At 42.0% G+C, this 15,261-nt stretch overlaps 1 protein-coding gene across 8 annotated transcripts in view; it reads left to right on the forward strand.

Moving 5' to 3' along the window:
* LOC133618792 (zinc finger protein 521-like) overlaps positions 1-15,261 on the forward strand; it is a 295,725-nt gene that overhangs the window by 138,895 nt on the left and 141,569 nt on the right. For 5 of the 8 annotated variants that reach the window (XM_061979506.2, XM_061979501.2, XM_061979502.1 and 2 more), the window contains 3 exons: positions 8,721-12,226; positions 12,300-12,384; positions 12,599-12,631. In XM_061979506.2, the coding sequence (XP_061835490.1) occupies positions 8,721-12,226; positions 12,300-12,384; positions 12,599-12,631 (3,624 nt within the window). The remainder of the gene's footprint in view (positions 1-8,720; positions 12,227-12,299; positions 12,385-12,598; positions 12,632-15,261) is intronic. The other 3 variants (XM_061979503.1, XM_061979505.1, XM_061979504.1) reach the window with 3 other exon arrangements.

The raw sequence follows: 15,261 nt of genomic DNA on the forward strand, positions 1-15,261 counted from the left end.
AATACATTTGCAAGTAGATTATTAATAATTTTGACAAAATAATGCAACAGAAAATCACGCAATATGTTAGAGCATAGGTCAGCAGCTGAATTAGTGGCCTTTGTAACCTGTTTTGAAGTAGTTCCATTATTAGTTTAGTTTAGTCTTTATTTGAAGGGGAAATGCACAGAGACAGTGAGCTCAAAGACAGATATGTTCTGCACCAGATTATAGCTAAATAGCTCATTTCCATCTGCAATTCCTGGTTACTTAAATTAAAGATATACAAAAACATGCAATAAAATTATGACAAAAATATTATACATAGCATGTAATCAAATTTAGAAAATATATAAAATGTCCTCTCATTGACACATACTTACCGGTATACATTACAACCACACCTCTCCTTTACATCATAACACACAGACAATACATGCTCTTGTTGTTCACATCTGTCATCATTTGTAAAAACAACCACGATTTTAACAGACACACCTCAAAGTTTACAACAAAATGTTCTAATGCATGATTATAATACACATTAAGTTGACATGTGGGTCAAACATAGTTCCCACCTCAGTGACCGTGTGAGCAACTTTGATTACTCCAAAGCCACTTTTTAACTTCAACAGTGAATGAAGAATAATCTGTTTGACTTTTCAAGTTTGTTGTGAGGTCGTTCCATTCCTTTATCGCTTTATATGAAAAGGCTGATTGTGCAAAAGAGGTTTTACATCTGGGTACGCTACACTGCCCCCTGGTGGAGGCTTGTGTGTTTCTAGTTGTCACAGCAGATGTAAACTGAACAAAGTGCTTAAGTGGTGCTGGTGCAGTGTTATTTAGGATTCGATGGGCCATTCGTATTGATGCTAATCTTTGAATGTTAGCAGAATTGAACAAGTTATATTTTTGAAGAACTAAACAGTGATGGTGGTGTTTTGGTTTTCGGTCAAGGATTTTGAGCGATGGTTTGTGCAAGGTTTCCAAAGGCCTCAGTGTCATTTTGCTTACCTGGGACCAACATTTTATACAATAATAAAAACGAGACAAAATCATTGCAGTAAAATAAGTTTGAGCTGCCTCCAGTGTTAACAAATTCCTGATACATTTGAACATTTTTATGTTGTACTTAAGACTCTGGCACATCTGTTTATCTATTCAAATATTTTTCATATACCAAATAGTATATCGTTTTTACTTACGTTATTGCATTAGGCTGCGATGTACAGTCATGGTCAAAAGTTTACATACACTTGTAAAGAACATAATGTCATAGCTGTTTCCAATAATTTCTACAACTCTTATTTTTTTGTGATAGAGTGATTGGAGCACACACTTGTTGGTCACAAAAAACATTCATGAAGTTTGGTTATTTTATGAATTTATTATGAGTCTACTGAAAATGTGACCAAATCTGCTGGGTCAAAAGTATACATACAGCAATGTTAATATTTGGTTACATGTCCCTTGGCAAGTTTCACTGCAATAAGGCGCTTTTGGTAGCCATCCACAAGCTTCTGGTTTAATTTTTGACCACTCCTCTTCATTAAATTGGTGCAGTTCAGCTGAATGTGTTGGTTTTCTGGCATGGACTTGTTTCTTCAGCATTGTCCACATGTTTAAGTCAGGACTTTGGCGAAGGCCATTCTAAAACCTTAATTCTAGCCTGATTTAGCCATTCCTTGACCACTTTTGACGTGTGTTTGGGGTCATTGTCCTGTTGGAACACCCAACTGCGCCCAAGACCCAACCTCCGTGCTGATGATTTTAGGTTGTCCTGGAGAATTTGGAGGTAATCCTCCTTTTTCATTGTCCCATTCACTCTCTGTAAAGCACCAGTTCCATTGGCAACAAAACAGACCAAGAGCATAATACTACCACCACCATGCTTGACGGTAGGATGGTGTTCCAGGGATTAAAGGCCTCACCTTTTCTCCTCCAAACATTTTGCTGGGTATTGTGGCCAAACAGCTCAATTTTTGTTTCATCTGACATCACATGGACAAAGATAAGACCTTCTGGAGGAAAGTTCTGTAGTCAGATGAAACAAAATTGTAGCTGTTTGGCCAACATAATGTATATTTGAGTTGCATTGTGCGTTGTACTACCTTAGGGGTGTTCGACTTGATTTCATAGGTTCCTCTGTATTGCTTTCATAAATCTTAGAACCACCTGACAAAACAGTTCGCTCATGTCCTCTTTTAGCTGATCCTTTTCTTTAATGATCTCCCAAAGATGAATGCTCACGTATTACTGTAGCAACCGCGCTAAATAAATAATCGACATCAAGCAAATAAGCAAAGAATGAACAGACAGCTTGATGGTGTCCCCAGGCGGATGCATGCTCATTTAGGACCCTGGAATTTCATTTAACCTAGTATTCTTGCCCATTTGTTTGTTTGTTTGATAGTGTTGTGTCAGCGCCGATATGTTTGACTGTAAGGCATCGGTCGGGGTCATTCTTCATGCACTGCGAGGCTGCGGGAGAGAGGGCAGATCCGCCCCCTCAGTGGAGGAGGAGGGCATCGCACTGACTCACCCCCCCCCCCCCCCCCCCCCCCCCCCCGCTCACATATGGTAGCTTGCTCCTTGAGAGACATGTGTATAGTGGGCGCCTCGCCAGCGGTGGGAGGTTTTCAGTGGAGTTGTGGAGGTGGGTTCTCAATGTAGCGCTTTCAGGCAGTTGCAAGGAGGGGAGGGGGACAAGGGGGATGGCCTCCTCGGACTACATCTGTTTCCTGAAGATAGGCCCTGACGGGGGGGCACGTGTTCGGAGAGGGCATGATATCCTGACGAAGGGCAGATCTCGCTGTGAGAACAACAGCGAGGGGAAGAGAGAGGAGAGACTTGGACTTGTCAGCTGAAGGAGAAACTTTTCCTCTAACCCAGGGGTGTCCAACTTGTTTTCTTGGAGTCATGGCTGCCCTCAGAGGGCTGCTTGTAATAATGAACGTAAGAATAGAAAAGCAAATTATTGCCTATGCATTTGGTTATTTGATTTTTGTGCGTACAAATTGATGGATAACTTGCTTTGAAATGGTAAGTCAAGGTGACAAGCAGATATTTAAGTATTTATTGTTATTTTTACAAACTATCATACGGTATATAATAATTAGGGGTGCTAAAAAATGTATATTATCACATTCAAATCCCGATTTTCATTTTGTAATTTTCAAAAATCGATTTTATTTTATTTTTTTAAACTAATTAATTAAAATTAAAAATAAATTCGGCCATCTCTATGCTTACTTGGTGTCATACGTCAGCAACCAAAAGGGCGTTTTGTAACCTGTAAGCTGTTTTGTTAAGGTGTTATTATTATACCAAATAATACATTGCAAAAATCCGTTTGAGTGGAGAATCGCGTCAAATCGAGTAAAGATTGTTTTTTTTGTTTTTTTCGTATTTATTTATTTTTTGAAAAATTTTATATAGGAATAAAAATAAACAAAAAACATCTTAGGCAATTTCCATTCAACCAGAAATAGTTTTTCCAACCTAAAAACTTTTTATTTGTATTTTATTTTTATAGAAAAATGTAATATAGGAACAAAAATAAACAAAAAAAACATTTTAGGCCATTTCCATTCAACCAGAAATAGTTTTTCCAACCCAAAACCTGTTTTGTTTTTTTGTTTGTTTGGGTTTATTTTAGAAAATGTTAATATAGGAATGCAAATAAACAAAAAAACATTTTAGGCCATTTCCATTCAACCTGAAATAGTTTTTCCAACCTAAAACCTGTTGTTGTTTTTTTTGTTGTTTTTTTTGTTGTTGTTTTTTTAGAAAAATATAATATAGGAATAAAAATAAACAAAAAAACATTTTAGGCCATTTCCATTCAACCAGAAATTGTTTTTCCTACCTAAAACCTTTTTTTTTTTTTTTTTTTAGAAAAATTTAATATAGTAATAAAAGTAAACAAAAAAAAACATTTTAGGCCATCTCCATTCAACCAGAAATAGTTGTTCCAACCTAAAACCTTTTTGGGGTTTTTTTTAGAAAAATTTATATAGCAATAAAAATAAATAAAAAACATTTTAGGCCATTTCCATTTAACCAGAAATAGTTTTTCCCACCTAAAACCTGTTTTTTTTTCCCATTTGAATTTAATACAATTTTTTTATCGATTACGAATAAAATCCTCACCCCGAGAATCGGAATGGAATGGCGAGGTGCCAAAAGATTCACACCAATAACAATTGATCATTTGTCTATATATCAAAGTTTAAAACATATGAAATGTAGTTATTTTCTGTCAAAATGGAAACAATGAAAACATTTAGTAAGAAAGATGAAGTATGCACATTATTCCCAGGTCACTATAAATGACGTGTCGGGCCGGATCTGGTCCCGGGCCTTGAGTTTGACACAGGTGCCCTAACCCCTCTCTTCCCCCTCTCCATCATAAATCTTTGCAGTTTCCTCTTGTTTTTCCCCATTTCTACGTTTTGGCCCTTTTGACATATCTTTTTGTGAGGGCGGCTGTTGGGATTATGGTGTTTTATTTAGGTAAGGAAGTAGCGAGCACTTATAATTCGACAGCAGGAAGACGTGGCCCGCCACCTTTTGAACTGGTGGAAGTGGTGTTGTGTGTTTTCCAGTGGTGTGACTGTACAATGCAGCAGTGCACTGGAATGTCAGCACATTTGTGTATCAGGAGACTGTCAAGTATTTGCAACACATATGGGAGCAGTATTGTTGCTGGACTGCAGTTCCCCCGGCGATTCTCCGCACCTGCTTGCCCTTGAATGAGTTATTCTATGCACACGGGGATTTGGAAGAAGTCATTTTCCACTCCTCTGTCCACATTGAAAGCAGACATTTTCAGGGCGACCTGCACGCTAAAGCAACAGGTGGCGCTCTAACCCCTAAATGAAAAACAGCTTCATTGCCAATGTGCTCACTACATGGCAATACAGCTAAAACATGTGTAGTACTACATATTACTGCAGTAATCTACATTTCCCCTATGTCTTACATTATAGGGCTGCAGCTATCAATTGTTTTAGTTATCTCTATTAGGTTGTACGGTATACCGGTAATAGTGTAGTATCGGGATACAAACGAATGTTTTGTTCAACTAGCTTAGCATATATTGACGTACATTGGTTTGCTTTTAGCATCTTTAATGTACAATCTATATCAAAGTGGCCCCCGCATCCTTTCATTTTACTGAATGCGGCCCTCGCAGGAAAAGGTATAGAAACCTTGCCGTAGTGCACAGGTGTCAAACTCAAGACCCGGGGGCCAAATCTGGCCCGCCACATTATTTTATGTGGCCCGTGAAAGCCTGGAAATAATATCCGTTAATAAAATGCTTAATCTTTTTTTTTTCTAATTATATTTGTTCTTTTCCTTTTGACATTAAAAATCATGTACTGCATGCAACTGCATATCTTTTAAAATTAAATATTATCAAAATCAAAATAATATATTATCATGTATTCCAAAAATGTTTTTCCTTAAAATAAAGATAATACTGTATTTAAATATCTGCTTGACTTATGATTTCAAAACAAATGATCAATCAAATTGTAGACTGTAAAATTGACAATACATTTTTAAGGTTAGAGTTTTTTGCCGTAAAATCAACTTTGGTACTGTTTTTTCCATATACAGTAAGACACTAAAATATTAAAAAAAACAAAAAAAAACATTAAAACAACAAAATTTACAGTTAACTGGCAGCTAGCTCTGTTGCTTGAATTTTACCGCTAAAAACAATAGTATTCTGTCTCCAATCCATTCCATTTATTCAATTTTGTTAAATGCTGTTAAAAACCCACTGCTTTTACTGTAAAATTCGGTGACTGAGCTGCGAGTTTTTAAAGTAAAATTGTTATATTTTTTTTGCAGCTTATGTAAAAAAAATATATTGTTAATCCATCCATTTTCTACTGCTTGTCCCTTACGGGGTCGCGGGGGGTGCTGGAGCCTATCCCAGCCACATTCGGGCGAAACTTAATGTATCACATATATATACATGTATATTCATATATTACTCATTGTTAAAAACGGCCCTCTGAGGGCAACCATAACTGCGATGTGGCCCTCGATGAAAATGAGTTTGACACCCCTGCCTTAGGGCATTAATTGAAAAAAGTGAACAAAACACAATCAATTGGCAAAAACTACAAAAAACAAATGTTCTTTAGACACTACATTTTGCGGATTAGGTTCGGCTAAAATATAAACCAAAATAGTACGGTCTATATTTAAATATGGCTATTCATCTGTCGCAATGGCAGCGTTCGAAGCAATGCTAATTTAGCATTTAGCTCTCATGGCTTATGAATTTACACAGCCGCAATACTGCTAAATCGAACTCAAACTATTACAAAGGACAGGTTGACTCAATGCTAAGTAATGCACAGGCAAAGTTTAATTGTACACTTGAGGCCATTGGGTCCATCAAAGTAGAAAAAGCAAACACCTGCAAAGCACGACTACATGATCAGCTACTGAAGTGATCAATGGCATCATCATGTGGCCTAACCACAACCACAGGAAATTATTTTTGATATTAGAAGAATTTAGAAGTCAACAAGCCCCACATAATGATTTGTGTTTGATTATAGATGTTTCACTCTGTTACTATTCAGGTGTTGTTTTGTTTCTTCACCCTAATTTTGTTGTGATACCATTCAACAGTGTTACAATTACAGTAAAGTGCCTTATGTTTTACAACTTTAACCACTCACAATCTAAGAAAGTAAGTCATGGAAAAGGCATTATAGCAAGTAACTTCTGAATCTAAGTACCGTATTTTCTGGACCATAGGGCGCACCAGACTATAAGGCGCACTGCCGATGAGCGGGTCTATTCAAGTCTATTTTCATACAAAAGGCGCATATCCTTGTGGTCTACATAACATGTAATGGTGGTTCTTTGGTCAAAATGTTGCATAGATTATGTTTTACAGATCATCTTCAAGTCACTTTCTGACAGTCTCTTCAAGATGTGCCGTTTTGTGAGCGGTCTTGTTTACGTGGCTTACCTTCGACAGCGTCTTCTCCCCGTCATCTTTGCTGTAGCGGTGTAGCGTGCAAGGACGGGGGTGAAAGAAGTGTCAAAAGATGGAGATAACTGTTCTAATGACATTCAGACTTTACTTCAATCAATAACGGAGCAGCATCTCCTCATCCGTGGCTCACTAGTGCAACAACAACGCCGGAAATGTGTCCTGTGAAAACCGTCCGACCGGAACTCTCTAATAACTAAAGAATAATGTAAACCCACTACACTGGTAGTTTTTAGCGCTTCCTCAGCGCAATATAAGTTAGAACTTTACACTACTTTATATTAGAAATGGCAACAGCAGAGGGTGAATGCCCCATAACAAGAAGATAGTGAAAAAGAATAACTTTAATGACTACGGCATCGGCACAGACTACAGTGGCGGACGTTCGCAAATTTTCAGGACTTATGTAGATCTCAAATACACATCAGAAGGTACCAGAAGGTAAGAACAGTTGGTTTTGCATAATATTGTGAAACAAATCGCCAGATGTTATGTCCGCTAATGGGTGCCATTTTGTGGTCCTTATACACACACCATAGTAACACCATAGTTTTGGTGTTGTTTACTGGCGTCATATTGCAGTCTACACATATCTCTTATGTGTGACTACCATCTACTGGTCACCCTTATAATTTCACCATGTACCATATAAAAGTGCTTCGAGGTCGGTAAGCACAACCAGAATTATTTTGTACATTGGGCACACCGGGTTATAAGGCGCACTGTCGTTTTAGAGAAAATTAAAGGATTTTAAGTGCGCCTTATGGTCAGAAAAATTCGGTACCAGTCTTTTTTATGGTCTTTGTGCAAACACTTTTTATGGTGTATCTAAATATTGAATGGTGTCATCGGAAAGCCCATGTTATCATTTGTTGATTGTGCCAAAGCACAAAATAAGGTTTGGCAAGTTATTGACATGTCACGTCATTTACTTTGTTTTTTTCTGCAGCCACACGATGCAAAATCTTTCAAGCATTATGACTTGCCTCCCAGCTTAACACGCTGATAAATATGATAATAACGCTCATTCTCTAATCGCGTACTGTATGTACTGACTGATGTTCTGAAAGCCGAACATTTCATGAAAATCATCTGTCTTGCGGCGGAGGCCTCCTAAAGGCGCTTTGCCTGCCGTCAAAATTGAACGTTTAATCACATACATACACACACACACACACAAACCATGAATATTTTGTGTCCCTATGTGTGTTTTGTCTCACTTTAAAGTCACTCCCCTGTGCTCCACCACCCCCCAAAAAAGAAAGCTGTTCAGAAATAATAGAAATGTTCTAATTTACCTCATGCCAGGCTTACATCCTCAAGTACACCCACTGTCTTGCTTTGGCTTTAAATGTCAGAGAGATTGTGTTATGACTCACAGTGGGCTATGCCATTACATGGCCACATACAAGGTTAATTGTAGTCGGAGTATTTCTACTTATTACCTCCTCTAATTTTACTTTAGATTGTGTGTTTTAATGTAACTTTTAAGATAACCCCCGCTGAGATGCATTTTTAAAGTTATTTAAAGTTAACAGCATTCCAAGATCGCATGCCACTACCTCATAATTAACAAGAGAGACAACACAATTGTGAGACACCTTTTAGCTGGTATGCTAATGTAAACCTGTCATGTTTTTTTCCTCTTCTTCGTCATCAGACAGACCCCTGATAACCCTTTCACCCCCTTTTTTACCCTCTATTTCCTCTGTAGACGGTGGAGACATCGAGGATGACCCATCGTGTTCTTGGCCAGCATCATCTCCGTCTAGCAAGGATCAAACGTCCCCGGGACACTGTGAGGATTATGATTTCGGCGAGGACGAAGGAGGCCCCGGCCTGCCGTACCCATGCCAGTTCTGTGACAAGTCCTTCAGCCGCCTGAGCTTTCTCAAACGTCACGAGCAGAGCCACAGCGACAAACTCCCGTTCAGCTGCACCTTCTGCAGCCGTCTGTTCAAGCACAAGCGCAGTCGCGACCGACACGTCAAGCTACACACAGGCGACAAGAAGTACCACTGCGGCGAATGTGACTCGGCCTTCTCCCGCAGCGATCACCTTAAAATCCACATGAAAACCCACGCCTCCAACAAACCCCACAAGTGCCCCGTGTGCCGCCGAGGCTTCCTTTCGTCCAGCTCTCTGCACGGCCACATGCAAGTGCACGAAAGGGGCAAAGACGGTGGCGGCCCGGGCCTCTGTAGAGCTGACGATTGGAAGCTGAAAGAGACCCGCAAATGTAGCCGCTGTGAGGAAGGCTTCGATGTCCCAGAGGACCTCCAGAGGCACATTGCTGAGTGCCACCCTGAGTGCTCCCCATCAGAGGACGGGGGCCTAGGTGCCACACTTCAGTGCATCTACTGCCATGAGCCTTTCAGCGACGACGGAGCTCTTCTAACCCACATTGACCAGGCCCATAGCCGGGACCGCAAGAGCCACCCGTGTGCGATCTGCTCCGAGCACTTTTTGTCTGTTGAAGACCTCTATGCTCACATGGACATTCACCAGCTCCCGGAGTCCAGTAACCATAGCAACAGCCCTTCTTTACTGACTGTGGGCTATACCTCAGTCTCCAGCACCACTCCTGACTCTAACCTGTCCGTCGACAGCTCCACAATGGTGGAAACCGCGCCGCCTGTCCCCAAGACGAGGGGCAGGAGGAAGAGGGCTGCCCAGAACACATCCGACATTGGAGGGCGCTCTGCCAAACAACCTAAAGTTTCCTACAGTTGCATTTACTGTAATAAGCAAGTGTTCTCCAGTTTGGCTGTGCTTCAAATCCACCTACGGACCATGCATCTGGACAAGCCGGAGCAGGCTCACACGTGCCAGTTTTGCCTGGAGGTCCTGCCCTCGTTGTTAAATCTAAATGAACATCTAAAGCAGGTCCACAACGCTGAAGGCCACGCGTCCCTGTTAGCGAGCTTGCCAGACACCCTTCTTCAATGCAACTTTTGCCCAGAGATCCTGAGTGATCTCAACGCCCTGCAGGAGCACATCCGCTGTTCCCACGGCTTCCCGAGCCCAGTCGCCAAGGAGAGCAACGCCTTCTTTTGCCCGCAGTGCTACATGGGCTTCTTGACAGAGGCGACTTTGGAAGAGCATGTTCGTCAGACTCACTGTGACGGTGGTAGCCTGCGTTTCGACTCCCCCCTGGCTGTCACTCCTAAGGAGCCTATTGTAGAGGTGTACTCCTGCTCTTACTGCACTAATTCTCCCATATTCAACAGTGTTCTGAAGCTTAACAAGCACATCAAGGAGAATCACAAAAACATTCCGCTGGCACTTAACTACATCAATAATGGAAAGAAGACGTTGCACGCTCTCAGCCCCTCGTCTCCGATATCAGTGGAACAAACGTCCATGCTAAAGCAAGGCAGCTCAGCATCACGCTCCTCCGGTGAGTTCATATGTAACCAGTGCGGGGCCAAGTACACCAGCTTAGATCTTTTCCAGACTCACCTGAAGACTCACCTGGACGGCTTGCAGCCTCAACTCACCTGCCCGCAGTGCAACAAAGAGTTCCCAAATCAGGAGTCCCTGCTGAAGCACGTCACCATTCACTTCACCATCACCTCCACGTACTATATATGTGAGAGCTGTGACAAGCAGTTCACTTCTGTGGATGACCTGCAAAAGCACCTGCTGGACATGCACACCTTTGTGTTCTTTCGTTGCACTCTCTGTCAGGAGGTGTTTGACTCAAAGGTGTCTACTCAGCTCCACTTGGCTGTGAAGCACAGCAATGAGAAGAAAGTGTACCGTTGCACCTCCTGCAATTGGGACTTTAGGCACGACACGGATCTGCAGTTGCACGTCAAACACAGCCACCTGGAGAACCAGGGTCGGTCCCATCGTTGCATCTTTTGCGGGGAGTCCTTTGGGACGGAGGTGGAGCTGCAGTGCCACATCACCACCCACAGCAAAAAGTACAACTGCCGCTTCTGCAGCAAGGCCTTCCACGCTATTGTGCTTTTGGAGAAACATCTGAGAGAGAAACACTGCGTGTTTGAAGGAAAGGCACAAAACTGCGGCGCCAATGGGTCTGCCGTGAGTGGTGCGGACGGTCAGCCAAAAGATGAGGCAGAGTTGCATGGTCTCCTTACAAACAGCCATGGCACAGGGACCACAGGTGGGTCTGTGGTGGAGTCCCAGAACAGCCATGACGGAAGTGAAGAGGAGGTGGACACTGCAGATCCCATGTATGGATGTGACATCTGTGGAGCCTCTTACACTATGGATTCTCTGCTCACGAACCACCAACTGAGGGACCACAACATCCGCCCCGGTGAGAGTGCATTGATGAAAAGAAAAGCCGAAATGATTAAAGGAAACCACAAGTGCAATGTATGCTCTCGCACCTTCTTCTCTGAGGCCGGTCTGAGGGAGCATATGCAGACCCACCTCGGGCCCGTCAAGCACTACATGTGTCCCATCTGCGGGGAGCGTTTCCCGTCTTTGCTCACCCTGACCGAACACAAGGTTACCCACAGCAAAAGTCTCGATACGGGCAGCTGCCGTATCTGTAAAATGCCGCTACACAGTGAAGAGGACTTCCTGGAGCACTGTCAGATGCACCCTGATCTGAGGAACTCCCTGACAGGCTTCCGGTGCGTGGTGTGCATGCAGACAGTCACGTCCACGTTGGAGCTCAAGATCCACGGTACCTTCCACATGCAAAAAACCGGCACCATGACCTCCAACCAACCTGTTGGCCGCAGCAACGCCATCTGTCACAACCAGCAGCAGCTCCATGCCCAAAAACCTTTCAAGTGTGCTTCTTGCTTGAAAGATTTCCGCTCCAAGCAGGACCTGGTAAAATTGGACATCAACGGCCTGCCATATGGACTGTGTGCTTCTTGTGTGGTCAACGCCGGTTCCAAGAGCTCCAGCCCGACTATGAACGGAGGGAGACAGCAGCATGGTGGTGCCACCACCCCGGCGCCGAACAATGCTCAGTGGATCCAAGGAGAACGTCTCAGCCCAGCAGAGGGGAAAGGCAAAGTTATCTCCTCCTCGTCGTCTGCCTCGTCGACGTCCTCAACTTCGGCCGCCAAGACACGATGCTCGAGCTGCAATGTGAAATTTGAGTCGGAAGCGGAGTTGCACAACCATGTCCAGACGGTACACCGCGACCAAGGAGGGGACAGTAACAGCGGACAACTCAAGACCCCGCAGATGTCCCCCATGCCTAGATCAAGTCCATCCCAAACTGAAGAGGTAAAATGTATAGAAATGAGTCATTTTTTATGTTTCGAAGCAGAGTGATATATTTGTGTTGCTTTTTTCACAGAAGAAGACCTACCAGTGCATCAAATGTCAGATGGTCTTCTACAGTGAATGGGACATCCAAGTTCACGTGGCCAACCACATGCTGGGTAGGACATCACTCTTATTTATGCGTGTGCTTCATTGGCGTAACGTACCTTGATGATAGAAAACATCTAATGGGAGTGTGTTTATGCAATAGGGAGCTAAATTGATGATTAATACCATCAATTTAAAAAAGCTCAAATTATTAAAAAAAAAAAAAAAGATGGATCACTTGGTATCAAACATGTAATAAAGATTTGTTGACCCTGTCTCATTTAGGCCCACAAGTATCTGGATCACATCACCAACTAGGTGGAATTACTTTAATATTTTAACTGCATCCCCACAGTGTTGTTGTGCATCCATAAACATCATCTTAATTTCCCCATGCATGTGATTGATGGAATATGTTGTATTGCACGCTTGTGGAGATTGCTGAGATATTTCACTGGCATTTATTGGAACTGGGATTTAAATCAGAATCTCTACTTTTTGTTTGTTTACGGTGCATCCTCACTTTTTCACGTGGTCACGTCACTTAACGATTGGTGTGTGGTGTCCCATGATGCAGCTGCAAAAAAAAATACAAAATTGCAGATTCTCTGTCAGTGTAATATCCACATTTGCCTCAAAAAACAGAATTTGGCTGCCTTTGTTTGTCATCTGTATGCAGGCAGAATCATTTGTGAAGACGAGACAATTGGAAAACATTTTATTTTTTTCCCTGGCCTGCAGTAAGTAGGCATCAGAATTCTGGTCTCACGTTCCTTTATTCATTCATTTATTCAGCTCGTTTGGCGGCTCTTTCATTACACTGCATTATCTGTTGTCTTCAGTGGGAGAGAGACTCATTGATCTGGAACCAAACCGACTCTCTGTTTGGGACACGCTTCTAGGCGCAGGTGAATTTAAACAGGGTGGGCAATTCTATCAGGACCGCTAGGCAATTCTATCAGGGACCCACTGTTTGTGCATAAACAATCAGAAGCATGTGATTTGTGATTTTGATGCTGCGGTGTATTTGCAAAAGAGGAGAGACGAGCCCAGAGTGTAGGTGTGTGTTTTGTATTCATCTTTGCAATCTGCTCACCCACTAGTCCACTGGGGGTGCCTAATACAGTACCATGCCAGCATTAGTCCTTTCTTTTGCAAAAGCAGGCACGCCGCACGCTGCGAGGGTAGAAAACAAACCCCCCTACTGGTTATTTTATGTCTCTCAGTCGCGCAAGCACACAGCTCGCCGATAATAGTGGAGTTCGAGCAGCTTACGATAACAGGAGGATAGGTGATTGGGTTATTGTCTGATGTTTTATTCCTTTGATATGCCTCCACTTTGTATTCGGCGGCGGCACACATTCCATCAGACGTCTCAAAAGGGTGTGTGCCGGATGCGTTAGCTTGGCGATTTGTCACATGTGGAGAAAACTGCACTTGTGATGACACTTTGTCCTCAAGTGACAGATATTTCAAATGAAAAAGAAAGTACACCGACCGGCTATGAGAGATCCGATAAAGGGTTTGTGTCAGAAATTCTATCAAAATAAGACTCGGTTTGGATGGACACTATCAAAGATTTAAGAATAGTATTTGGTGTACCGCTGCGCTGCGTCATCTGATTTGCCGAAAAATAGCAATGCAAAAACCAAGCCATATCAGAGTATACACTTTTTAAAATACTTCCTGGCTCAGGGCTATTGGTCAGGGTAAAAAGCAAATTGTATTCAAGAGGAGACTAAGGGCAGCTGCAGCAAAGAGGATACTATGGCATATACAGCGTATATTGTGTAACATACTGCAGCAGTTGGGCTTGCATTTACTTTGATTCATATGCCTGTTGGTCAGGGTTAAGTGACACTTTTATTCAAGAGGAGGCTGAGGGCAGCTGCAGCAAAGTGGAAACTGTGGAGTATATATACTGTTTATAATACTGCAGCAATTGTGCCTATATTTATTTATTGGCATAGGGCTGTCGGTCAGGGTAAAGAGACAATTTTATTCAAGAGGAGACTAAGGGCAGCTGCAGCAAAGTGGACACTGTGGCGTATACAGTGTATATTGTGTAACATACTGCAGCCGTTTGGCTTGCATTTACTTCGATGCATATGGAAGTTGATCAGGGTTAAAGTTACAATTTTATTCAAGAGGAGACTGAGGGCAGCTGCAGCAAAGTGGAAACTGTGGAGTATATATACTGTATATTATACTGCAGCAGTTGCGCCTATATTTGCATATTGGCTTAGGGTTGTTGGTCTGGGTAAAGTGTCACTTTTATTCTAGAGGAGACTGAGGGCAGCTGCAGCAAAGTGGAAATGGTGGAGTGTATATACACTGTATATAATACTGCAGCAATTGTGCCTATATTGACTTATTGGTATAGGGCTGTTAGTCAGGGTAAATAGACCATTTTTTCAAGCGGTGCGGCTTCATAGCTGACCAAAGTCTTTCTAAAACATTTTGATAGATTTTTGAGCGCTATGTTCTATATTTTCAATGGAACATATACAATGTTGGTGTTGTTTACTTGAGTCATATTGCAGTCTACACGTATCTCTTACGTGTGACTGCCATCTACTGGTCACACTTATCATTGCACTATGTACCAAATAAAATAGTTTCAAGGTGGGTAAGCTCAACCAAACTTATTCTTTACATTAGGCGCACCGGGTTATAATGCGCACTGTCGAGTTTTGAGAAGAAGAAAAAAAAAAGGATTTTAAGTGTGCCTTATAGTCCTGAAAATGCGGTAATTGTTGTAATATGAAAATATGGCTTTGTAGTTGCCAACATTGAAAGTCAATTGTTGTATTTGTGAAAATCAGGGGCAGATATTTTAAGTTTTTAACTTCTTTGTGCGCCTTTCCATTCATAATTTACTTTAATGTTATGTTGATTGATGTATTTTTATTTCATTCCTTTGTTAGATTTTTTTATGAATGAAATAA

Source organism: Nerophis lumbriciformis, linkage group LG19, assembly GCF_033978685.3.
Source record: "Nerophis lumbriciformis linkage group LG19, RoL_Nlum_v2.1, whole genome shotgun sequence".
NCBI lineage: Eukaryota > Metazoa > Chordata > Actinopteri > Syngnathiformes > Syngnathidae > Nerophis > Nerophis lumbriciformis.